This window comes from Spermophilus citellus, assembly GCF_964194105.1.
Source record: "Spermophilus citellus genome assembly, chromosome: 1".
NCBI classification, from domain to species: domain Eukaryota; kingdom Metazoa; phylum Chordata; class Mammalia; order Rodentia; family Sciuridae; genus Spermophilus; species Spermophilus citellus.
In genome coordinates this window covers 251578961-251606078 of record NC_138182.1, presented here as the reverse complement: position 1 = coordinate 251606078, position 27118 = coordinate 251578961, and the positions used below count along the sequence as shown (strand labels likewise).

The 27118-nt window shown below is 37.1% G+C and overlaps 2 protein-coding genes across 4 annotated transcripts in view; one reads left to right on the top strand and one right to left on the bottom strand.

The window, feature by feature from the left end:
- Nucleotides 1–4631, top strand: part of NIM1K (NIM1 serine/threonine protein kinase) — a 65456-nt gene extending 60825 nt beyond the window's left edge. For both annotated transcript variants that reach the window (XM_081292764.1, XM_081292763.1), the window contains exon 5: nucleotides 3429–4631. The gene's annotated coding sequence lies outside the window, so the exon portion shown is untranslated. The remainder of the gene's footprint in view (nucleotides 1–3428) is intronic.
- Nucleotides 4261–24937, bottom strand: HMGCS1 (3-hydroxy-3-methylglutaryl-CoA synthase 1). Of its 2 annotated transcripts, XM_081292715.1 has the most exons (12): nucleotides 24803–24917; nucleotides 23973–24068; nucleotides 19464–19522; nucleotides 13059–13516; nucleotides 12597–12722; nucleotides 11704–11868; nucleotides 10247–10412; nucleotides 9097–9267; nucleotides 8231–8337; nucleotides 7361–7486; nucleotides 7009–7172; nucleotides 4261–6035 (listed from the first exon to the last, which is right to left on the bottom strand). In XM_081292715.1, the coding sequence occupies exons 4-12, from the start codon at nucleotides 13504–13506 to the stop codon at nucleotides 5946–5948; spliced, it is 1563 nt and encodes a 520-aa protein (XP_081148841.1). In that variant the 5' UTR covers nucleotides 13507–13516; nucleotides 19464–19522; nucleotides 23973–24068; nucleotides 24803–24917; the 3' UTR covers nucleotides 4261–5945. The 2 variants fall into 2 exon arrangements, with proteins under 2 accessions (XP_081148841.1, XP_081148840.1); XM_081292714.1 differs by lacking the exon at nucleotides 23973–24068 and having other exon boundaries at nucleotides 24803–24937.
- Nucleotides 24938–27118: the final 2181 nt, after the last annotated feature.

The following is a 27118-nucleotide window of genomic DNA, read 5'->3' as shown; positions in this document are numbered from 1 at the left end:
AACTATGCCAGGGACTTGAGCATCTCTGCTACAAAAGGCATGTCCTTACTCCCAGATCCCACAGGCCTGTGTTGTAACCTTCCACTAGGGCTTGCCAGAGTATGCACAATATTCTTAACTACCATGTACATAGCCTGAGTGTCACTTCAGTTTGTGCTGAAGGCTGAAACTGCTGTGATCTTTCTTTTGTGAAATGGCAGTCCTGATAAATAGGTTGGAAAAATATGTTTAACATATTTGTCTTCAAAATCCAGAGACCTACTAAATGCTTGATCTCTGTCTCAGTGCTAAGTGGTGAAAGGTGCAAGAAATCTTTTTTACCGTAGAAGGAATATCTTGATATGAACCAGATCATTAGTTCTCTAAACACTTCACCAATGTGACATGCCTCTGATTGTTCATAGTTTATCATCCATACTTTGGCACACATAAGTAACCAGGGCATCTAGAGTACTTGTCACCTCCTAATAGCCAAATCCACCTTGCATCCCTTCATAATACAGTGGATGTTCTGCAGAATGTCAACATGATCAAGGCCCTTTTAGACCATATAGTGAGCAGGAAGTTTAACATCACCTTGGGGAAACAGAGTAAATGAGAATCACTGTCCATTTCAAAGTAATGTGAACTGCTTTCTGATAGAATATGAGAATGCTTTTGCCAAATCAATAGCTGCCTGTCAAATGCCAGTAAAGATGCATCTGGCATGGTAGCTATGACAGAGATTAACATAGTGCACCCTCATCCTCCATTATCCATCTGCTTGTTTTCAGGAATCTGATTGTAAGTAAAATGAAATTATGATGGAGCCCATTACTGCTGCATCTCTTAACATTTTTGGTGGTGACACAGATGGCTGCATTTTCTAATGTGATTGCTCATAATTTATTAACATGGCCAGGAAGAAGTTTCCACGTGACTCTTCCTCCCATAAAGCCCTTACTCCATACATCAAAATATATACTTGGAATTTAGCGAAATAATCCTAAAGTGAGACTTACTCTGAGAGAATATGTCCAGAACTCTCCCTTTATAACCTGGTTTCCATAAGCCCTCATCTGCATATAAAGCCACAGTAGTACTCAACAGGCTTTGAGATATCCTTAGTGGGTATACATCATATATACTGGTGGAAGTGAGGCTTTTTCTGTAGACCAGTCCTCCCCTTCATTGTGCCCTAGATCTGTAAGTTGATTTAGATTAGGAAGCTGGATAAGGGACCATGATTTTCTTTGACAGACTACCTCAGCCATCTGCTCATCAGTTTTTCTTCCCTCCCTGCGGTTTTTGGTTACATAAGTAACACTTTAATCAGCCGGCCCTCAGAATTCCATGACTGTTAGCCATTGGCACAAAGTCCTGGAGATCAAGGCATCTTAATTTCCACTCATCTTACTATCCATTTTATTATGTTTACTTCTTCTCTGCCAAAATTCTAGAATCCCTTGTCTCCACTGCAATAGCATGTTTGGTTTCACAGCAGCATTTCCTACTAACAACCCCTGTCAGCAGGGGCCAGCCAGATCTGAGCTCTTCAGAGCTGCTGGGGCACCCCTCACCCGTGCATTCTGCATTACCTCAGTGAAGACAATGTCTTCCTAGGGAACACAGGTGGCTGCTTGGTCTCACATAAAAAAATCCATCCTTAATATTTTCCCACCTCCTGAAACTCCCCAACCTTTATTTACCTCAGTACTATGTCAAAGTAGTTCAACCATCTCCATCTCATTTACTGTTTGCCACAATCACATGCAAGCCTTCGTAGCCACCCAGCAATATAACAGGACCGACTTCAGGTGTTCTCCATTCTTAAGTGGTCAGCCAAATTCCCATAACATTTTTTGGGGGAGGGTGGGTGTGTGTTTGCTAGGGATTGAGCCCAGGCACACTCTACCACTGTGCTACATCCCCACCTCTTTTTGAGATAAGATGTATACTAAGATGCTTAGGGCCTCACTAAATTGTTGAGGCTGGCCTCAAGCTTTGCAGTCCTCCTGCTTCAGCCTTTGAGTTGCTGGGATTATAGGTATTTGCTACCACACCTGGCCCAAAACCTGTATCTTGTCTTACATTCTTCCATTTCCAGCTCTTACCCATCAACCTCAAGGTCAACTCACATTTCCCCTGGATTCCAGGTTGTGCAATTCCCTCAATGTCTACACTATTTCCACCTAGAGTAGGTTGTATTTTTCCACTAAGGCGGGGCTGAGACCCACTTTGCTTTTGGTGTAAAGAATAACAAAAGCATTGAAAGAGGATCTGGTGGAGGCCAATCTCAGAGGCAGCTGCCTCAACTAGAAGGCTTGATGGGTCTTTGGGCAAGAATGAGCTGCTTCTGCCAGACCCAGAATCATCTATCTCAAGATCTTAAACCTTAATCACACCTTGCCATGTAAGAGAACATGAGAGAAAACAGCCTGAGGCTAATCCTTGCATGAGGATTATATCAAAAAGTCATTTATTTGGGAAATGATCCCAGAATGCAGGAAAGCATGAGAGTAAAACCAAAGAGGAAAGACAACATAAGAATGTTCATTCCAAAATTGGCCATAGGCAACTGGTAGTTGATTCTGTAGGATCTTCTGAGGAGCTTTATGAAATGTGTTTCAGAATCAGCTACCCAGGGAACAAGAGGAGGAATCATCCATTGGCTACTTTCCATTGTTGGTCAAGGGTGTCCCATGGGCAACTAACTCCCTTGTACTTCTGTGTTATAAAATTAGGCATTTGACATCAGTGAAGCCAAAGCAAAAGGCATGTAGCAGAATCCAAAGGGAAGTGCTAGCTATCACATTCTGAGAACCTGGTCAAAGACTTCATAGAAGTAGTGGCCACAGTAGCAGCTGGAATAGAAGGCAGGGCAGAGGGAACTGAAGTGAGATCCAAGATTTCTCATGCATACATAGATCAAAGGCACTAAGCTGGAAGAGATTTTTACATGGTTGAGGAATGTAAGAAAAGGCAGAATGAATGAAAACATTAATCCTTGGTCATGTGGTGCTGAATTGAAGAAGGGTGGGACCAGCTCCCACAGGAGCCTGCAAGTCTGAAATAAGGAATTGGATACATAAGGTGAAAAGTGCTCACTACTGAATAAGTAGCTCAGGAAATGCACTCTTTTCATTGTTATAATCTAGAACCTTGTTTTAAAAAAAATCATATGGTTCTTAAAAAAAGTCATATGGTTTTTTTAAAAAATCATATGATCCTCTACATCAAATCACTGCCTTTATAGAAATAGTTTTGGGGGGAAAATTGACAGGTAAGCTTTTTCACCTACTACCAATCAGGAAAAATATTAAGAGCCCATAACTTAAGAGCAGTTCCTGGAAATTTTGAAGAAAGGATGTGTCAAGAGTTCATATTTTAAATGAAAGATCTTAATACATTCTTGGCTCTATTGACTTTCACTTTAATGTTTTTTTCAGGAGACTTCAAATAGCAGTCATGAGATGAAGTGTTTCAACTAAGTCACAAGAGGATCAAATATGACTGTTCTGACATCTGTGTCAATCTCAAAAGTACTGTGTTCAGGCTCAGTGGTAGAGCACTTGCCTAGCCCAGGTGAGGCCCTGGGTTTGATTCTCAGCACTGTATATAAATAAATAAAATAAAGGTCCATTGTCAGCTAAAAAACAAAATAAACAAAAAAGTACTATGTTCATAAAATTAAAAACCTAAAAGTCAAAGTGCATAAATAAGAAAGCACAAATTCCATAAAGAAGACAGAGAAGGATAGAATTCTTAAAGCCCTATTAGATACTAGAATTTATAGGTGGCCAGAGAGCACTGGCCTCTAGTTGACCCAGAGGAATAGGACCCTAGCCCAGACTTTTAAGGAAAACATGGTAACATACTGCATTAACATTTATAGCAAAATTTCATACATTCTTACCACCCAATTTGGTAATTAAGAATAAATTACTATAGAAATTCCTTTATATTAGACAAATAGCTCCTTAAAGACAAGACATCTGGTACAGCTTTTTATTTCTGGCATAAGTAAGGAGCCCTGCCTATGTTAGGTTTCAAATGTTTGTGGAATGAATGAATGAGCTGAAATGAATGCTCACATTTAATAGCATATTCTGGCTGGAGTTGTGGCACAGTGGTAGAGCACTTGCCTAGCATGTGTAAGGCACTGGGTTTGATTCTCAGCAATGCACATAAATTTTAAAAAGTCCCAAAACAGCATGCTCTGCATATGTCTTGTCTACATTGTTAGTTGAGAAGGGGAAAAGAATACTCAAATATCTAAAATGTTTCTCTAAAACTTTATTTCAAAGTTATTCACCTTACCATCAATAAGGTTTATGGTTAATGCTCTGTGCCAGTATTACCAGGCTTGCCCATTGCCGGCAATGGACTTTGAGAAAACCCATTTCTTGGCAATCAAACATTACTCTTTTCGACATACTGAACTCCCAAAACTTGGAAAAGTATTACATGCACCATTTTCCCACCATTCTTTTAAATCTGGGCTTACATTATTAATCTACATCAGTGGATGTTAAAATGAAGTCATTTTAACAAATTATGACTGTACAAATCAAAATACCACTAGTTAATATTAGACAAGAGTATCTTACAAACACTACATTACATATTAGCTTGCAATCTGAAACATTACATTTTGTATTTGTTTATTTTCGATAACTGAAACTTCACAGAATTTAATGGTAAATAAAGTTTTAAAAATTTAGTTCTGTACATTAGTTCCAACTATCTCTATTTTACAATCTATAAGGCTCATGTCATAGTTCAGCACCAAAAACATCTATAAAACTTTCTAACCAATCTCTTTCATTCCATGTGATAGTTTTGTTGTTTTTAAAAGGTGAATGTCCAAGAAAAAGCTTTATAAACCCTACTTCCAGACCTTGAAGTGGAATACTCTTTTTGGCTAGTCAGACTATGTAAAAACTTAGGTTGTACCTTCTTATTTTCATCAAACAGATACAAAAACAAAGACCCACAAAAACACACACACAAAATAAAAAGAACTCATACCACAAATCTGTCAGTCTAGAAATTGAATTTGTAACACTGAAACATAAGTAGCCTAATAATGCCCTGCTCCATCCTTCCTTTCCAGTTTAAAATTTTAAAAAGGCATCAAAGAAATGTTTTATATATCTTTTAAAATAAGGTGCAAAGAAGGATTGCAACAAAAAGCTTCCTCATACACACCTCCAATAACATCTTGATGTTGCTGAGCACAGTCCACCACTGATCAGGAGCACTCAGCTCCTGCAGCTATTTGTAACAGCTCCCAAACAGACCATGCTTTTTTATGCCAGAAGCCTGCTCAATGCTAGTGTCTCTCTGTTCAGAGATCATCACAATAACTTTGTCACTGTTGGTCTGGATAATATTCCAGAACCAGTGTTATTGTCCTAACTCTTTTCTGCCTCTCTAGGATTTATAAATCTGAGAAAAAGAATGTTTGTCTTGCCATTTTCAAGGAGCATTTATGCATATCACATTTTAAGACCACATTCCCCAAGCTAGAAAAAATTTTCAAAAACCACAGGTACTTTCAATAATCTTGTTGTTCAAAGTATAAAATTCTTACACATTAAAAAAAATTAAATTGGAGACTAGTACCTCTGCTTTCCTCTTACAGAAGCACAGGATTCATACTACATTTAAAAACTAAATTTCATGCATATAAATGGCCAGAGAGGTATAAAGTTTACAGAGCCCTTAACATCATTCGAGTACATTTAGCATTGGCTAGACCACAACAGGAAGCATGTTAGCAAATTGGGCAGATAGACTTGTCCAAGAGCACAACAGTTTGCTTGGCTCTGTGTCAGTCACATAAAAATTTAAGCAATGTGTAATTCTTTAAAATTGTCCCCAGACATTCCCTTCCTCCAACCATTCCCCTATCCCCACCCCAACCCAAACACACTGTGAAGTCTCGCAGTTCATGGAGTATCTTAATGTTCCCCATTACTAATGACAGCTACTTCGGGTTCTGCTGCTGATGCAGGGAGCCTTGGCACTTTCTTAGCAGGGCTTGGAATATGCTAAAATGAAAATAAAATAGTTGTTAGCTATTACACTTTTTCCCCCAAGGATCATGGCACTAAAGTTCCCATAGAGAAACTATTAAAGGATAACTCTGGAGATAGTCATACTAACTATATAGCTTTCCCTGGAGGGAACTATTTTCTTTCACCTTATGGTAAACTGATTTTAAAATAATCTATAAAGCAAGAGAAGGAGATCATACAGTATTTTACTTGTTACATTTTATACAGCAACACTGGTGGCTTGACTTGCTACCTAACGGGTATAAAAACTAGAAGCAAGACTATGCATTTACCAAAGTTATAATAAGCAGAAAAAAATCATAATCATTCAAGATTATAATATATAATAAAGTCCTTGGTCTGAAACCTGGCTTCAGCACTTACTAGCTACGATACTGGGCAAGTAATTCAACTTCTTGAAGCCTTATCTCCAAAATGGGCATAGTATATTGCTAAAGGTAACTGTTATAAGGATTAAATAAGAAAATGTACGTAAAGGGACTATCATATAATAGGAATTCAAATCATAGCTATTATTGTTACTTCTTGACAATGGTCTGAGATGAGATGTGAGCAGCTCAACACTATCCCAACTTTCTCTATCTCTCAAGATAAGCCACAAATAATCTTCTCTCTAGATCAGTCTTCCTTTAACTTCTGGCATTGTTAATAAAATCTTGTACTTAGCATGTACTTTATAAACTTGGAAACAGCAGCTGGAATCTTCTCCCAGAGCTCTTGCTCTGAATTACTATTTACTAACATTCCTTTAAATTGCTAAACTTCAGTTAGGGGCCCCAAACCCTGATATATATGTATGAACTTCTTTCTTTCTTTGGTGGTGCTGGGGATTGAACCCAGGGCCTTATGCATGCAAGGCTAACACTCTACCAACTGAGCTAAATCCCCAGCCCATGAACTTATTATCCTGTCAAAGAATAGGACCAACACAATGAGCTTTATTTACCTCAGTTGCTGTATTTGAATGCACAAGTCCTACTCCTTCACCCAAAGTGTCATCATTTGGAGAGGGGCGACGAGCGTACGTTCTTCTATGCTTTTCATCCACTCTAACTAGGTACCATGTTCCTTCAAAGAGTGAATCTATTGAACACTGGGGTATATAGTTGGCTAAAGAGAAGGCGGAGGAGATTAACAATCAGTTATGATATACAACTCATCTGGTAATAAAACTAAAGAATTTTCCTATTTCCTTATAATTTTCACAGACAATCTGTCTTGATAGCCTTATTTTATATGTTGTATACTTCATGTTACTCTTCAAGAAGTTTTTATTTAAATGAAATTTAATATTTTACCCAAGTGATGAGTGTCCTCTCTGAGCTTCATGTTTTCAGCAAAGACATCTGGTGCTACACAAGTTCTTGAGTCAAGCCTTGATTTAAGATCACATAAACTTGCTGTTATTTTATCAAGAGCAGACCCTAAAATAGCAAATAATTTCAACATTAGAAGACTAAAAATAGCATATCTCGAAGGTTGAATAAAATATTGTCAAATAAAAATAACTTTTCTTCCAACATTACTGGCAATTATTTAAAAACAAGATAGTATCGATTTGACCTTGGACTAGACATTTATTTAGTATCAGCTAGTAGACAAGTTAGGAAATAGGTAGGATATGAAACTACAAATAACTTTTCTATAGTTAATCCATGGTATAATTTCAAATAATGTCAAGTCTTTATCACCTCTTGTGCAATGTTTTTACTTCTTCCTATTCAGGGAAGGCACAAAAATTTCCTTAAATATAGCCAAGACCATAAATCTATAAAAATTAGTCTAATCCTTAGCTAAGTGTGGTGGTGCATGACAATAATCTCAGCTACTCAGGAGACTAAGACAAAAGGATCACAAGTTTGAGGCCATCCTCAGCAATTTAGTGAGACCCTGTCTCAAAATAAAGAACAAAAAGGACTAGGGATATAGTTTAATGGTTGAGTGCACCTAGATTTAATCCCCAGTACTGATGGAAAGAAAAAAAATTTACCCTTTATCCAATTAAGGCAAATTTATTAGGGTAGATGGTAAGAATCTGGCTATGTTAAAAGTAATGAAAATTAAAGTTAATGAACTATGGGATTCAAGTAGTCATCTGAGAAGACTGCTAAAACAATCTCACTGAATCAAATTCCCAATACATTCTTGTTCAAAGAATCAGCACTTGCCTGGTGTGGCATCTTGTGTAACTTTAAGAGAGTACAAAGTGGCAGCCAAACCAGAACCATAAGAGAACACTCCTATCCTCTTCCCTGCCAATTGCTGAGGAGAGTACCTGTGTAAGAGGGTGGGGGTGGGGGGCAGGAGAGAGAAGGCAAGAAGTTTAACTGATTCAAACCTATAAGAGGGAAAACCATAAAAGGAGGAATAAAAATTCACACTATACATAAAAATGAAGATGTAACTTAAAAGTTATTAAGGATCTAAAGGTTTTAATATTACAGTATGAAATTTAACCATTTTAGTATTATAGGGAGCAGACTAAAAGCCAAAGCTTTCATCTTTGGGGGAACAACAAGGCTTATGAAAATTATACCACAAAATAAGCTACTCGGTCAACTTAGACACCTGTGCATAACTGTAAATCAAGAATGATAAAACCAGGGCTGGGGTTGTGGTTCAGGTTAGAGCACTTGCCTAGCAAGTGTGAGGCACTGGGTTCGATCCTCAGCACCACATAAAAAAAATAAAATAAAATAAAGGTAAAAAATAAATTAAAATAATAATAATAATAAATCAATAAAATAGGAGTCAGGAGACTGATGTGAAATTAATAAATACTTCTGGAATAAATACTTGCTGTTATTTTATCAAGAGCAGACCCTACAATAGCAAATAATTTCAACATTAGAAGACTTTATAAAAATAGCATGTCTCGAAGCTTGGAAGAACCATATGGAAGAACCCATATAGCTTCAACCCATGTCCTTCAAGACAATAGACAATAACAGACAATAACTGAGAACTATATACCTGTCTGATGCTGGATTTGGTTTTAGAAAAGAGGAGTTAAGTAGCTGAAATTCATACTTACTGGGCTAGAACAGAAGCAAGGGAACCATATACTGAGGATGTATACATATTTCCATTTTGATTTGATACCAGCAAAGATGCCTTTGTTTTCTGATTAAAGAGTTCAGAACTAGCCTTCATAAATGCCTTTTCCACATCTCTGTCAAAGTAAGTATCTTCTAATTTAACATCCCTGAAAGATTTTAAATAAAAAAAACCAAAAAACAATTTTACAGTGTTCAAAGATTATGTTTTCATTATGTTACACACTGGGCCTAATTAATATCTACATCTTTTAGTGTACATGATTCTCTTTTTTCATTAAGAATCAAAGACAGGGCTGGGGTTGTGGCTCAGTGGTAGAGTGCTTGTCTCACACATGTGAGGCACTGGTTCAATCCTCAGCACCACATTAAAAAAATATATGAATAAATAAACAAAATACCTCAGCACCACATTAAAAAATAAGTGAATAAATAAACAAAATAAAGTTATTTTTAAAAAATCCTTTAAAAAAAAGAAAGAGAATTATGCTAACTGCTATGGAAGATATAACAGTTGTACACATATGGATCTTTGAGGTTTTATTTTTATCAAGTAAAGACAATTTGATACTAACATGTTAATAGACTAAAACATTATTGTCACCAAACACAATACTGTCTCAAGTTCATAGTCATGTCTGTTTAGTTAGAAAAGTCATAGGAACTAAGTCTTGAAAGTCAAGTAGAATTTTACTAGATGAAGAAGGGACACAGGTGCACAGAAACGGAATGAATTAACATACATAGCAAGTGTGAACCTAAAAAGTGAGAGGGACTACGGAATGAGACTCAATAGTGGCAGTGAATAAGATAGATACAAGCACAGTGACTAAAAAGAGGCAAGAAGAGCTCACTGGCTATGGTAGTGAATATAGGCACTTCTGTAGTGATATTATCATGGTGACAATGAGAATAAAGCTAAAGATGAAATCAGAAAGTCTTACGTAGAACTGACTAAAGAATTTGCATAGGTAAGCCACCACCTCGCTGGGACTCAGTTTCTTCATTGGTTAGACAGATTATACTAGAGGACTTTTAACATTCTTTTGACTCTAAAATTTTCAGGTCTGTACAAATAAAAAAACCCTCTTAATATAGAAGGAAAAGAATCGTAATAGGTCCTTTTACCCGAAAGCTTCTAGGCCACTGTAGATAGTATTTTTATCTCTGTTCTGGTCATTAAGGAAGTCATTCAGCATCATCCGAGCTAGAGATTTCTGAACCAGTTTACAATATGGTGAGTGAAAGATCATGAAGCCAAAATCATTTAAGGTAAAATCTTTATCATTTCCCTCTGCAAGAGAAATCCAAAGAAGCTATGAAATTCACATAAGTCATGATATTTTACAGCTTGTCTTTAGAACAATGTTAGGATGTTTTTATACCTTTAAATAGTAATCAAACTATCCCCCCAATAAGGAAATCTTAAATAGTTTAAAAGATCTGTCAAAAAAGACATCCATATGAATCTAACTACTAACTATAAAGATCTAATATTAAAAAAAGAAAGACACAGAGAGCACCCCTCCAACCCCCACTATGTAGACAGGCTGCCATCTGGGCCCACTGTGCTCTTCCATAATGTATTATCAAGCTTCAATAAACTTTTGCTTTGCTTGCCCCACTCCCAAAAGAAATCCAGAGATGAAAAGTATATACATCACTCATTTTCAAATTTAAGAGTCATACTAGTAGGTTATGTAATCAATTTAGTTGATCGGGACTAATTATTATTTTAAAAAATAGAGTAGAAAAATAGCAAACTGCATAACTTACAGCATGGATAAGTAATTTCATGATACTTTTTGTTTCATACAATGTTTCACATTCACAAAGTTAAGTTTCCTTTTTACCCTAAGTCCCAATAAGAAAGTTAGACTACTGCTGTCCTGTTAAATACATACTAAATGGTATGTCTTTTTAAATACACACCGTTAAACAGTGCAGTATAAATAGCCCTGTATTGTTAAATAGTATGACATTTTAACATACTGCTAGAATGCTTCTTATTTAGAGCCACTATATTCCCTAATATCTATTATGAAATATGATCTTTAATCCTCTTTTAAAACTTCTAAAAGTAGAACCATGGAAAAAGCACACTTTCTACAACACTGTGTTATAATGGTAATAATTCAAACCCCTACTTTTTTTATTACCTTTAAAACTTTTTCAGGGTTAAAAACTGAGATTAACAACGACCCTAAAATAGCAAATACAATTCACAGGTCATGGTGCCAACAGATTTTGGTGGGAAGGGATCACTTCAGTAATTTATTTTCACTGGTTGTCTCTGAATATTAGTTAACACCTTGTTAAAGTACCTCTCGCAAAAGACAAAATTCAAAATACTTTTTTAAAAAGGGTAAATCAATCTAAGTACTTCTGCAGAGATATACCTCATTTTCAAAGCTTATCTTTTTACCTATATTATACATTCCCAAAAACTATGGGGAAATGCTATTTGGTAGATAATAGAGTAATAGGGTACTACAGAAGGATAGTCACAAAGCAGTTTCTCACAAAAGATACACTTCTCTCAACAGATAGCAAAACCTAGGAAAATCATTAAAGGTAAAACCCACCTTTCTGCCACTGGGCACGGATCTTTTTGCGGTAGACAGAATAGCAGCGGTCTAATGCACTGAGGTAGCATTGTATGGAGAGTTTTCCATTGACTATAGGATATTCAGAGACCATATCGGGTTTGTAAAAATCATAGGCATGTTGCATATGTGTTCCACGAAGCCCTATCAGAACCAAAAGGAAGATGTCTGTATATTTCTGCTGTTTTTTTTTTTTTTTTTTTTTGTACTGGGGATTGAACCCAGGGGTGCTTAAGCACTGAGCTATATTCCCAGCCCCTTTTCATATTTTGTTTAGGACAGGGTCGCACTGAGTTGCTTAGTATCTCGATAAGTTGCTGAGGCTGGCTTTGAACTCATGATCCTCCTGCCTCATCTTCCAAAGCCACTGGGATTATAGGTGTGCGCCACTATTTCTGCTTCTTGATGTCTGCATATTAGGAAGTATACCACATAATCTAAGGACCTTCTTTAACTACCTCACCAACTCTCCCCACTTCCATATAGGAAATGCAAGGGAAAGCCAATGTAATTAAAATGAAGGAAAGTAAAGACTCCTTTGGTATGTAACCTTTCCATGCATGTATCATAAATCTAATTGGGAGATCATAGTTACTGTACTGAAGACAAATGAAACTTGCCTGTGACTATGGGAGCCAAGTTATTACTACCTTACTTCTCTTGTAAAGTGGGGGTGTCCCCACCTACCTCATAAAACTACTATGACTACTATGTAGTTTAAATAAGGTAACACACATAAAGCACTTAGCTTGCATTTAATGAATATTCAGCCAATAGTAGTTTCTATTTCCATTTTCAAGTCTCTCAGGATATTGTGTCAAATAAATACATAAATAAATAATTAACTAATAAATGCTTTCCCAAACACTCACCTCGGTCAAAAATTAAAGGAGCATTTGGCCCAATCAGCAAAGCCACAGCTCCAACTCCACCTGTAGGTCTGGCATTTCCTGTGGCATATATAGCAATATCTCCTGCAACTACCAGGGCATACCGTCCTGAAAGATATTTATGATTTCACAAGGTGGTCAACACTATAAATATTATACATGCAAACTCAAATCTGTTATATATTATCCAGAACATGCTTTCCCTCTCTTTGATAAAGAAATAAATGCCAACTAAATTTGGACTAGATCATTTGTTCTATACAGTAAGATAACCAATTCATGACTTAGATAAGCCAAAAGCCATAGTTGTATTTCTGAATATACTTGAACAAATATAACTAGTCAAAGTTTGCACATGGCATTAATTAAAAGGTCACTTGGGTCTATTCATCCTCAAGAAGTTTTTTGGATTTTGGTTTTTTGTTATAGAGGCATGTAACTTACCATCCCAAGAGCTGGACTCAATCCAGTTAACAGCATTGAAGACAGCAGCTGTGCCTCCATAGCATGCATTAGTTGTATCTATTCCTTCTATATCTGTATTCCCAGACTCCTCAAATAGCTGCATCAAATTAGTCTTCACTGATTTTGATTTGTCAATGATTGTCTCTGTTCCAACTTCTAACCGTCCAATGCAATCATAAGAAAGGTTATTTCTCTCCATTAAATTCTGAACCACAGTTAGGCAAAGAGAGTTGATATCTTCTCGATCTGTGCAGAAGCCCATCCTGGCCTGGCCCAAGCCAATGGTATACTTTCCAGCATCTACACCATCATATTTTTCCAACTCTGCTTGATCAACATATTGAGAAGGAAAATAGATCTCAAGGGCAACAATTCCCACATCTTTTGGCCAACAAGCTTCTGCATTCAAAGGAAGTGACCCAGGCATGGTGAAAGAGCTTTAGAAAGAAAAAGATAAACAGACATTGTTTTAGGCTACAAATTGCTGACTTTAAAATTCAAAATTGAGAAGCAGTTGTGAGTCCAATAATCACCTGAAATATTGGTTTAGTCTAAGTTTTAGTACACTTTACTTAGGGCAACCAACTGTAAATCTGTAAAGTAGCAATGATTGTACAAATGGAATATTATCTCTTAAAATCATAAGCTTTTTAAAAAACTTATTCAAAGTTTAAAAAAACTATTCAAAACTGGGCATCTATGGATATAAAACATGATTAGTAGAGGTAAGCAACATTCAAATAAAATTCTGTACTACAAAGAACTGTAAGCTAAAATATAATGACAATTTAAGAGTACAGCTGACAAATCAGAATTATCTGACTTATAATAAAAAGGTTGAAATAAATATGCCATTTATTCATAATAGATATATTATATTGATTATCCACAACTATTGACTTTAGGAAATACAAAAATCATTAGATCAAGTGATGTTGCTTTTTTGGGGGAGGAGGGTACCAGGGATTAAAGCCAGGAATGCTTAACCACTGAGCGACATCCCCAGTCCATTTTATCATTTATATATCTTGCTAAACCACTGAGGCTAGCTTTGATCTTGTGATCCTCCTACCTCAACCTCCCAAGTGGCTAGGATTACAGGCTTTTAAAAATATTGCTTTTTAAAAATTTAATCTAAATAATCTCAGCAAGTAGAAAAACCACAGTATAGAAGTCTAGCAATCCAATCTGTATAGGGCCTCTATGATTATAATCCTATCCCAAAAAAGAAATCAAATAATTAACATTTTGTGCAAAGATACATTCCAGGACCCATTACAGGGTCAAATGCCAATATTCTACAATTCAATTTCTGCAGCAGTGTATACGTAATAAATGAACATTAAACTGCATCTTCTAAATCATGAGAAAAAAAGAATCTCTGATAATGCATGCTATGCCTGTGTAGCAACTAACTCCTAAAACCATGATTTCTTTTTTAAAATGGCACTAAAAAGTTGGAGTACTGCCACACGATGAAGACTTTCAGAAACATCTAGATTTACTTACCAAAAGTAAAAGTGCTTGTTCTCAGGATCACTACTGTATACCCCCCCAAGGGCAAATCACTTAACTTACTAGAGGCTCAATATCTTTGAAAGATTTTATGAATTAAGACATGAGAAATTATTCTAGATATTTCCAACAGAGTGGGGATTACCCAGGGAAATGATTATAGATTTGTTGTCTGGGCTAGAGGAACAAAGGGGAAAGGTAGTTCTTGAGATCCCCCAAGCCTATATGCCTGGTGCTCCTGCCACTACAAACAAGACCTTCTCATCTCACCAGAGTACCTCTTCTGGTATCATAACCAGGACCCAGATGGAACAGGTGTCAGCAATATGTTATCAGGCTTTGAAGAGTGATACATCACCCCAGTTTTAAAGAATCCTTTCCATATCCAAAATTCTACAACTCAATTTCCTTTTTAAGTATGACACATATCACACATATATAGCAGAACAGGACTGCTAAGGTGGCAGAATTTCAGCTCTTCATTGATCTAAAGATCCTGATTTATGAGTTACTAGGGCCATTCTGATTCACTTTCTGTAGTATTTGCCAACCTATGACTAACTTGATAACCTAAAAATGAAAAGTCAACCCAACAGCTCAGGAGGCTGAGGCAGGAGGATCACAAGTTCAAAGCTAGCTTTAGTAACTTAGCCAAGCCCTAAGGCAACTTAGAGACACTTTCTCTAAATAAAAATTTTAAAAGGGCTAACAATGTTGCTCAGTGGTTGAGTACCTCTGGGTTCCCAGTATCATCCCCCTGCCCCATAAAAAAAAAGAAGAAAAAAAAAAACTTAGCAAAACCTGTCTCAAAATAAATTTTAAAAAGGGCCAAGGATGTAGCAACGCTAAAGCCCTAGACTAGAATGTACAAGGTTCTGGGTTCAGTTCTCAGTAACTAACTCTCTCTCTCTCTCACACACACACACACACACACACACACAGTGCCTAGAAATATAATCACAAAATCTAAATTAATGATCTTAAAAGTCCACCAGTTGAATATTTCTTCTAAATACAAGAATATTATTCTTTTTCATTCATCCAAAGAATACCAACATGTTACAGGCTAAAACATTTGGAATAATTTTAGTGGGACAGTAAGATAAAAATACATAATAATCAATAGGTAACAATATATAATTACATTATAGTATTCAAAACTGAATATATGGAAGTAAACAGTAAAACACTGCAGAAACAGATGGTGCTACAAGATTTTCAACAGGGTGTACGGCATAAACAAAGACACACTATAAGGTACTATAAAACTTTACTATCTATTGAAATGAAATCTTAGTGCCAGTGAATGGATGAGGCAAATATGTCAGGAGAACTAGGTTAAGGTCAGGTAATGAAGAGTCTAATGTACTGATATCAGCAGCTTTGAATTCATCATAAAGATAGTAAGAAATCAAAGAGGTTAAAAAAGGAATAAAGTGATCATATTAATCATCACAGCAATATTTTCTCAGCCCTGGAATCCGTTTAGGGGACAGCAAATATTTTTAAGAATGAAACAGAAAATATGAAATACCAGATTGCACAGCATAACAAATGTATGGATTTTTTTTCTTGGATTTTGTTTCAATTATTCACACATATACAGTATTACCTCCTACTGGGGGATCACAGTCAAAACTAAGAGCTGCTATTTTGTAGTCAAAGGTGCTATATATACAATGGGTTTGAGTTAAGAAGCTGATACAGCAGTTCAGATAAAATATGGGTCATAGAACAATTACTATATGTGGGGTGAAAGAAGGAAGAGTTCCAAAATGCAGAAGCAAAAATTTGGCAGAAATTGCAATTGACTAGATGTTAGGAAAAGAAGGAAATGTGTGGGGATCTAGAGCAACTCCCAGATTTCTAGCCAACTGTTTTATGACTTTTTATGCTCACTGTCAGATATGCTAAGTGAACAGGGAAGTACCTCTCCACTGTGTTCTAATCTTCCCTTCTTCCATGAAAACCCTATTTCCTCCTGTTCTTTTCTCTGGTAAATGGGGTTCAACCAAACCAGCTCTCAGAGCTATCAATGAAGAAGTGAAGAAGAGAACAAACTGAGACAAGCTAAGCTGCCTTTGCTCCTGTCATTTCACCAACAACTACATATATTTTTTTCCAAGTTGTCCTTGCCATCTACCACCATTCTATATGGAACTTTACATAAGATTCTTCGCTTTGACTTATGCAACCTACACTAGAAAACATGAAGAGAATTCTACTAACCTTAGTAATTGAGGATAAATGCTAAATATTACCCAATCTTTCCCTGTCCTACAAATAAAGTTACCCTCCCTTCACTCTCCAATATTCTATTCATTATCCCAAAACATCTAGTCATTTCTTCAACAACCCACCTCTTGCTTCTGCTTCTTCCGATCCTTTACAGCTCTGGATTATGTACATCACATCTCACCCATGAAACCTTTCCAAACCAAACTGATAGCATTCTACTCTTTCAAAATCATAACAACACTCAATAGACAACTACTAATTACCTTTAGCACTTCTTCCCTATCATATTTCACCAATTAAAGTGCCCCACTTTGACAGTCAACAGCCCTATCTGAAAGCAATTTCCAGAAGAGCAGAACACTCTTTTCATTCCTAGGAACCAAATGGTCTGAGAAAGGCAGTGAATCCCTAAGCAGAAGTCAAAAGTAGGAAACCAAAGGACAGCACCAAGGCTTTTTGTTCTTTTATGTATGGACTCTTTTAAAAAAGGTCCTCTCATATGCTTCTCAAGTAGGCTAGATATAAATTAGGGAAACAAAAAACTAGTAAAAGGTCTGAGATGTTCATATTATGTGCTAATTCTCTACCAGGAATAGTCTAGCTAATTCACTATTCTTTTTTTTTAAATTTTTTTTAATTTTATTTTTCAGTTCTCGGCAGACACAACATCTTTGTTTGTATGTGGTGCTGAGGATCGAACCCGGGCCGCACGCATGCCAGGCGAGCGTGCTACCGCCTGAGCCACATCCCCAGCCCCTAATTCACTATTCTTAATAAACAAAATACACACAAAAAAATTTTACATAGAATACAATTTTGAAAATCTGACACTTAAAAACATTTATTCATATTTAAAATTTTTTTTTGCTGATGAAGTTTATTTCATTGTTTTTCAGAGTACATTTATTAAAAAAAATAAATCCAAGCAGCATAGCAAAGATTCTATATAAGAAAATATCTAAATTTTATTTTTCAATTCCAACTTTTTAAAAGGAGGGAAAATGTGTACACATTTACTACAGAACTCTTTATAAACCTTCCAAATATTCCAAGAAACAACTACCAGAGGACAGAAGTCTTTTTTTCCCTAAAGTGACTGCTCACCTCCTCTGGTGGACAAAAGGAACTCCAAGTCCTATTTTTAGTGAACAGAGTAAAAAAGAAAGCCTAGTTAACACTTTCTAAGGGCTTCCTACATAGATAGGAAAAAGATTAATATATCACCAAGAATAAATCTGTAAATGAAAGATAATTGGGGTGGGGGGAACAGTGAGGGGAGGTAAACCAGCTGGGGATGCTGGTGCAAAGGTGGCACTGACCTGTCTTCTCAATGGCTTACGTAAGGGAACAACTTCAGCACCTGCCCCATGGACTACTATGACAACCTCCTAACTAAGCTCTCTGCCTCCACTTTCCTGTCCTTGGCCAACAGATATCTTTTGAAAACACATGTTTGATGATTAACATGCTATTTTAATCTCTCTCAAGATTCTATTATTGAAGCTCGGACTCTTTGCACTGTGAGATAAGGAACTCTGACAGTAGAAATTGTGTCTTGCTCATCACTACATCCCAATACTCAGCTCATTGTTTGGAATATGGCTGATATTGAATGCTGAGTAAAAGAGATCTGACTAGCTTTCTATTATAATAGGAAACCATAATACTGAAATACAAGAAAAAGCAGAATCATAAGAGAGGCACTCCATGGCAATATGAGAAAGCAACAGCTGCAAATAATTAAATTACTGCTTCAAACACACTTATAATCACTATCCCATTCTCACATAATTTTAAACATTCATTCACAACCCAGATATGCATCTTCTAAAACTATAATTTAAAAAGCATTGTTTGTACACATGCTTGCCTATGATTTTTTTGATTACCCTATTAAGTTCCATTGTCCCAAATATGAGGTACTATAAAAATTTAAATTGAGCAACAAATATACCGCTTATGGTAACTTTTAAAATAAATATATGTTTTTAGAATTCTATTAAGAAAATAGGTGAATGACTAGTGTTTGAAAAAATACATACATTTCCACATATATGTGAAAATATATAAAATATATGTAAGCTGTTGACGATTCACAATCTATTTTAATGCACTCATTACCATGTACCTGAATATTTCGCTGAAATATTCACAGAATTGAAAACTTGAGGGTGGGAGTGGGGCTGAGGCTGTAGCTCAGTGGTAAAGTGCTTGCCTCGAATGTGTGAGGCACTGGGTTCAATCCTCAGCACCACATAAAAATAAATAAAGATACTGTATGTTCATCTACAATTAAATAAATATTAAAAGGAAGAAAGAAAGCAAGCTTGGGACTTAATGAGTTAGTAAGTGGTTTGTGATTATACTTTATTATCTATATTTTTTCTCTGAAGAGTGAACACTAATTTTAAAAACTCTTTGCTAGATTTTCAACATTAGTCTAATAAACACAAAATCAGTTTTCTGAAGCATGATGGCGTTAATTAATTTTTGAAGACAAGGTATAAATGATCATGAAAAGTAATTTAAAAATATATGGCACATATAAATGGTTATTTGTTCTAGGATAAAAATTAAATTTCCCCCTTCCCTCAAAACAGAACACTTAAGCTACATGATATGATAGCATACCTGTGTGAAGGACAGAGAACTGCAGCCTCCAGGTCTGTCACTGTTTCCTCTGCTGGGCACTAGGAATTTCAAGTAAGAACTTCTTTTAAAGTTATAAATCATTTACACAAATTCAAGTAATATGACTTCAATTCAAAATGAGCATTTCCTTATCCAATTATATCATGCAGAAAAGATTTGACAGGTACTTAGAAAAGTTACTTAAAGCTTATAAAACTCTTTCCCCCTCCTTAGGTTCAGTCAGCAATGAATTTAAATACAATCATATCACTGATTCAGGCTTTAAATCAACTGTGAAGTTGCAGTCTTCTCTACTAAATTTATTTTATCAGGAATTGGGAAGAAGGAGTTTAGGTAAATTGTACATTTCTGGAATAAAGCAACTTACATATTCAAGAGTTACCCTGCCCTTGGGGGCTTGTGGCTGAAATAGCAATTTGTGCCTCTTTGAACCTCAATTTCCTATAAAATTAAGCTAATATAACTGCCCTCCCTAGCTCATTGTGAAGATAAAATATGTAAAAAATGTATTATAATAAAAAGCACCAATACTTTATTATTACCCTAGTTATTATTAGTATTATTCGAATAAAGATTTCTAGCAAGACCTAATCATTATGATTTGTTTAATTTTATACTCATATTTAACATGGCTATCTTCATTCTCCCCAACCTTTAAAAAAGTGATTCCCCCTATTCTTTTAGTGCTTATGTTTAAAAAGTAAGCATTTAGGCAAAGGAGCATTAAATTTTATTACCATTAAAGTTATATGAAAATCACCTAGGAAAATGACTTGAGTATTTTCTTCAGTTGATCTGTTTTGAAGGCTGTTATTTGAGATAGAGCTTCTATGTTTAACATGTACATAATTTCCTCCACTCTAAACAATTGGCAAATTTAGCATCTGCCTTTGCTCAGTTAACTGGGGACTATAAAATTCTTTATAGCCTTAGTTTCTTCTACTTCATTAAGTTTAGCTCCTCTCTCCCCACTCCCCAAAAAAATAAACCTTGAATTTTGTAGGAAAAGAGATTATTACATTTTTAAAAATCTCTTTGATTATAGCATTATACATACATTTTGAGAAAATAATCTATCTTTTAATCTGTATTGTCTCAAATTATCCTTTTGTACTCTAAATTAAGCAGACCACAGACACCAGTTTTCAGTGATGGGGGAAAACATGATTCTCTCTCCATGTTAAGGCAACTTAAAATAACTTACAATGGGTCCTTGAGGCCCGTCTGTATATGTATTTGACACCACTTTTATCAAGTAACTTTCCCCTGAACTGCCTATATTTCCTCTTTCTATTTTGATTATTTAAATTGGGAAGAAAAGTTAGGTGGGGAGAGAAAAAGCGTGTGTGTGCGTGTGCACGCGTGCACCCACACGCAAGAGCAAAGGAAAAAATAGAAAAGATTAAGAAAGAACTGCTGGGCTGGGGATGTGGCTCAAGCGGTAGCGCGCTCGCCTGGAATGCACCACATACCAACAAAGATGTTGTGTCCGCCGAGAACTAAAAAAAATAAATAAATATTAAAAAATCTCTCTCTCTCTCTCCTCTCTCACTCTCTCTTTAAAAAAAAAAAAGAAAGAAAGAACTGCTGTGCTACTTCAGGATGACATGATCAAAGCCCACACATCGCTTGTGAAAGTAATTCCAGAGAGAAAGAGAAGCCTAGAGATTAGGAAAGAAATGGAGATAGTAAATGGTACTGTGGGGAAAGAACTAACTTAAGAGGGATTTTCTGTTCTTTCCTGTAGCTATTGGAAGAGTTCTCCTCTCTGAGAAAACCAATACAGGCTGAACATCTGACTTAAATATAGTGCTCCCCAAATCCTAAACTTTCTAAGTGCTGCTGACATAATGCTGAATGTGAAAATTCCCACATCTGACCTAATGTCACAGATCACAGTTAAAAGGCAAGCACATGGGGCTGGGGTTGTGGCTCAGTGGCAGAGCACTTGCCTTGCATACGTACATGAGGCACTGGGTTCAATCCTCAGCATTAAAAAAAAAAAAAAAAGCAGGTACATATCTCATTACATACATGCAAATATTCCAAAAAACTTCCTGTCCCAAGCATTTCAGATAAAGGATACTCATCCTGTATTGCCAAGGCCTCAAAACAGGTCTTCAGCTTGTAACAGGTCTTTTCAGTGCAAGTGATAGAAGGAAATTATATGGGTCAGGAAACAGTTACCAAAAAGCATGTTTGGAGACTCCTAAGTTTGCCAAAGAGTAAACTCAAGAATGACGAGATTGCTTGGGGCCAACCAGATTCATACAACAGGCTTTCTTCTGGAACTTACTTAGGGTTCTGGATTTTACCTTTTGGCTCCCTTCTCTGCCTTGATTCAAATGAGTGGTCAGATAAATTAATCTAGTACACATTTTGGTACATGATAATCTATAAACAGTTACCAGTTGATCTTTTTCAGTTACTGAAGAACAATTCAGCAAATTGAGAATGATTTGGTAACCTTTCTTCTTTAGAATCAAGCAGGCAAAAACTACTGGTAAAACCCTGTCCCTCAGCTGTACACTCTGGTGTACTTCTCCCAAGTACAATACATGGACATTCCTGTCTTCCCCGAGAACTACTTGTCTGCCTATCAGAGATGCTGTTACTATTTCAAGGCCTTATTCTAAACTAGAAGAGACTAGGAAGGTTTTCCAGATAAATCACATAGAAAGTGAGTTTTCTAATCAGACTGCACTCCTACTTATGTGTCACTCACACTCAAGTCTTCATAGCCTACTCTCTACTGAAAATTAGTTATGGAGAGTCTTCTTATCCATATTGGGGTTCCTAACTCCTGTTGGGAGAGAGACTGTATTGATTTTTAAATATCCATTGCCCTTTCTCGAGTGACTGAATGTGGAGTTTTAAGAACTAGAGGGCAAATCTTTTAGATTCAAGGACTTAGCAGCCCTTACCAATTTGTTATTTTTGCTATCATTTTCAAGATGAACTACAGGACCAAATAGTGTCCAGGAGTTTAAGAAAATTGGCTCTCTACCACTAATGTTCAAAGCAAATGGTAAGTTTGAATTGTTCCCAGATCCTTATCATAAAAATGTAAAGAGCCCAAATGAAATCAGAAGAGAATATTTACTGATTTTACAATCATTCCCCAAAACACCCACACACAACCACAAACCTTGCAAAGATGAAAATAGTAAGCTTTGAAAGATTAGATTCTCTTCTAACATTCTAACTACATTCACTTGACATCAAGTGAACATACACATGTGCCAAGAATTAGGATGAACAGATTAAGAATCTAGTTCTAACATGCTCCCATTAGATTAAGTAACATATTTCTTCCATCTTTTAACCTATACAACCTTCTTGAGAAACTTTGAGTAACACACCTTTCTATCATATTTGGTTTTATAGTAACCCAATATCAAATCATAAGACTACATTTCTTTCTAAATGTAACCATTATCACTTCTAGGTCTTTGACTAAGATCAAATGTAAATCAGAAACTAATTAGAGATTCTGATATAAAACCCATTGGAAGATCCACCTAGGTTTTCAATCATTCTAGAAGATCCAGAAAACCCATGCTACATCAATATTTGAAAATTTCCATTTATTTTGAGAAAAATCTATCTAAATTCTAAGTCCAAAACCTCAAAATCAATCCCACAGTTAAAAGAATCAAGATGTAATAGTAATCAGGAGGAATATTTAAGACAAGCAAAATTAAAAGCAAGTCCCAGATGGCTTTCTAAAGCTTCAAACATAATATCACTTTACACTCCTGCTCCCCAGCATTGGACCCACTTTCTGAGAACTCAGATTACTATGTTCAAATTAAACTCAACTAAGTTGCAAATTTACTAATTTAGGAGAGAAATACCTACAAAAGTTTGACACAAAGATAGTCTTTCCCTCTTTCCATAAGATATGCTCTCTGCCTTCTGTCTCCACATAGAAATAACTGAAATTTAAAATTAAAGTTTTCGTCAAAGAACACAAACTTCTTTCATGTTTCAAAGCTGCAAAGAACCCCTTGCACAGATACATGCTAGGGACTTTGAATCTACCTCCCATCTACTAGAATCTGGAATAAAATAATAATAATTATTAACTATATGAGTACTTCCATTTGTCTGGATTGAATTTTTTATCTTGCCATGCTTTTCATGATTCATCCTTTAGAATAAATGTTAGTTTGCAACAATCAGAACACACAATCCGACTGCAGTGGGTTGTTTAGATCATATGCAGGAAGGAGGGGCTGCAGGAGAGGTGGGCAGTGAAAGAAGCCAATGATGCCCTAAGGCCACAGCCACAGGGGCAAGTACAATAAATTGGGAAACATCACGGTATCTGTTTCCCAAATTCTTCTTTCCAGACTGGGACAGAGTAATTCTTCCTCTACCACTGGTCAAAATAGGATGCATGTTTTTAAAGATTTCATATACTTAGCTTAAAATGTCCATGATTAACCCAACTATGTGAGGGTTCTGTGGGTGACTGCTCATTACCTCATTATTTCCCTCCTAAGGCTGGTCTTGAAGTTATTAGCAGGAGGAAAGTGCAGAATTTCAGAATACTGAGGTGATCTATTTTTAAGGCAGACACTAAAACAAACCAACCAAACAAAAACCACCCAGATGTATAGATATACATCTATACACACGGAGGCGGGAAGTAAAGAGGCAGGTTATTTTAGATTTCAAGCAAGCACAGATAGAACGTGTCCAAAGCACCAATATTCGGTAGGGTCTAAACAGCTTTGATTTCTTGCAACTGAACTGGTGAAGAAAAGTAATGCTGCCTAATTCCCCTTCCTTCCATCAACTCTCTATCTGTGGCAGTAGGAGGACACACCCCCTACCAACCTCCTCCCAACTCAGATCTTCCCCATCCCTTTAGCATCCACCTTTAACCCAAGGCTCTGGGAAAACACTGACAGCCCAGCTCCCTTCTCTTCCCCTTCAACCCACCCCAGCGGGCACAGCCGCCTCTCCAGCACTTCCAACTTTGTCATTAGAACACCTGGCCCTCACTCAATGCCCTTTTACCTCTCCTCCGTGACTCGCCTGCCCACTACGGGGTCCCAGGTCCCTCCTAAGACTAGCCACAGTCGGCCCCGAGTCCCTAGCAAGGTAAGCCCCGCACCCTGCATTGCCCGAGCTCTCGGCGTCCCATCCTCCTGGGCCAGAGCCAAGTCCACGCTTCATCCCTGACCCGGAGCCGGAGCCCGAAGCTCCGGCTCCTTCGGGCCTAGTCAAGGACACCGCCTCCTCCTGGCCCACACCCGCAGGCGGCGCCTCTTGCAGCCCAGCTCTCCTCCCCCGCGCCGGACACTCACCCAAATGTGACCGGGTAGTGACCACAAGAAAAGACCAAGCCGCGAAAGACCGTACGCGGCGCCTCCCCTCCGCTACCAGCTTTATAGCCGCCGACCCACCCGACTCCGGCACAGCCGGGAGTCGGTGGGAGGCGGGACAATGGCTGCAACAGCCAATTGCAGTCAGCAAAGTAGCCCAGCAGCGTCCGCCTTCCAGTCCGCTTTCTACCAATCAGAAGAAAACTAGAGGCGGAGACTCGCTAGAGTTTTCCCTCGTGGCTGGAAGGGCGGGGAAAGGGGAGGGGACCAAGTTGAAGGGCCGAGGAAGTGGGGTGAGACAGTGACGTCGGGTGGCCCGAGAGCCTGGGTGCCAATGACAGAGCGGCGAGAGACGGCGAGAGCCAACGAGAGAGGAGTGAGAGGTTCTCTGACCAATTCGGGCTCAGTGAGAGGAAATGGGGGCCAATCGGGGCTCCGCGTCCCACCACTGAGGAGAGATAGTCAAGTGTGGGAGGCGAGTTGGTCCCTACTTTAGTTTGTCAGGTTGCTTAGCAACCCAGAGCCAGGCTTCACCTGTAAGATTTCTGAAATAATTGATTTGAATTCAATCTTAACGTTTCCTAGTTTCCAGAGCAGCAAAATGCGCCTGGATTACAAGTTGGAGCAGAATACCTCATTCTGAATTTATAAATTTGTAAATATTCTCAATAGCAGATTTGTAAACATTCAATGTTGTCAACTCAATTTAATACCACCTTGACTTTTAAAGAAACGACTGTTGAGACAATTCTTCCTAACTAAACCTAAAACAAAATATTTTAGGGGCTAGGCATCAGCGAGGAAGATGCAGGGTTTTGTCTAAAAAGGGAAGTTGACCCTGCATTTAAGGATTTTTGCTGGGCATCTGGTTCGGTCCTCCCTGTGTCTTCTGAGCTTCTCTTGTGATAGATGCCAAATAAAAAGTTATTCAAAGAAACAGTTCTTAGTATAGCAAATCCATAGAGTAAGGATTGCCTTACTACCCCAGAAAATCACTAAGAACTCAACGTGGGAGAACTCAAAGGACGATAATTATAGCGTTTCAATAGTCTCAGCCTCTACCTAGTCTAGTCAGTCAGAGAAATTAATACTTAATTTTCATGGGGGACCATGAGGGAGGTTCAGGATTGTTTGTGTCTCTCTTAGCAGCAAAGTGGCAAAATATGTTGGAACCACTGGAAGTGTCATAAGTTACTGGTAGGGAGAGGATCGTTAGGTAATGGTTATTACTCCACAATATCATCTGTGACATTCAGTCTATTCCAGAATCAATGTCATTGCATATCTTCATAAAGTTAGTAGATGATAAGTAGAAGAGACATTGCCTGATTGTGATCAACATTTTAGGGTGGGAAGAATGTTAAAATTCTTGGCATATTAGAGTGTATTGAAAGGCAATAAGAATAAACATAAGAGAGATTGGGGATATAGCTCAGTTGGTAGAGTGCTTGCCTTGCATGTGCAAGAACCTGGGTTTAATCCCCAGTACCACAAAAAATAAAATTAAATTAAAATAAGGGGCTAGGGTTGTGGCTCAGCGGTAGAGCACTCTCCTAGCACTCTCCTAGCATCTGCGGGGCACTGGGTTTGATCCTCAGCACCACATAAAAATAAAATAAAGGTATAGTGTCCAACTACAACTAAAAAAAAAAAAAAAAAAAAAAAAAAGAGTAAACACAAGGGAGAAGATAAAGTCTTGCCCTTACAAAGGGTTAGCAGATAAATAACTTCAACTCCAGGAGGGTACAATAAGAAACGCTTAGTGAGAGTCATGAAAATGATTGTTTTCAACTGGAAATCCCCACAAGGTACAGACTGTCATTTTGATCAAATTAATCTTCCATTAAGCAAGGTAAACATGGTTATTTATTTTGGGAAGCTGAGCAAAAGACAATAAAATGAGATAGTAATTAGATATAGAACATCTTAATTGAATTTTTAAAAACCACAATCTGAGATTCTATTAAATATTATAATAGATTATACAAAGTCATTTGAATATTAGCTATGGTCTGTGCAACTGAAGTGTACTTATATTTATTATGCAAGAGATTACAAGTTTTTGGGAGCCATGAGTTTTGACACAAACACAGTGAAACCAAGGTCATAATTGAATGTCATTTTAAGACATGTTAAAATAAATGTTGTATGACCTTGTTTAAGAATTTAATGCTACAGGGGCTGGGGTTGTAGTACAGTGGTAGAGTGCTTGCCTAGCATGTGTGAGGCACTCAGTTCAATCCTCAGCACCACATACATATAAATAAAAATAAAGGTCTATCAACAACTAAAAAAACA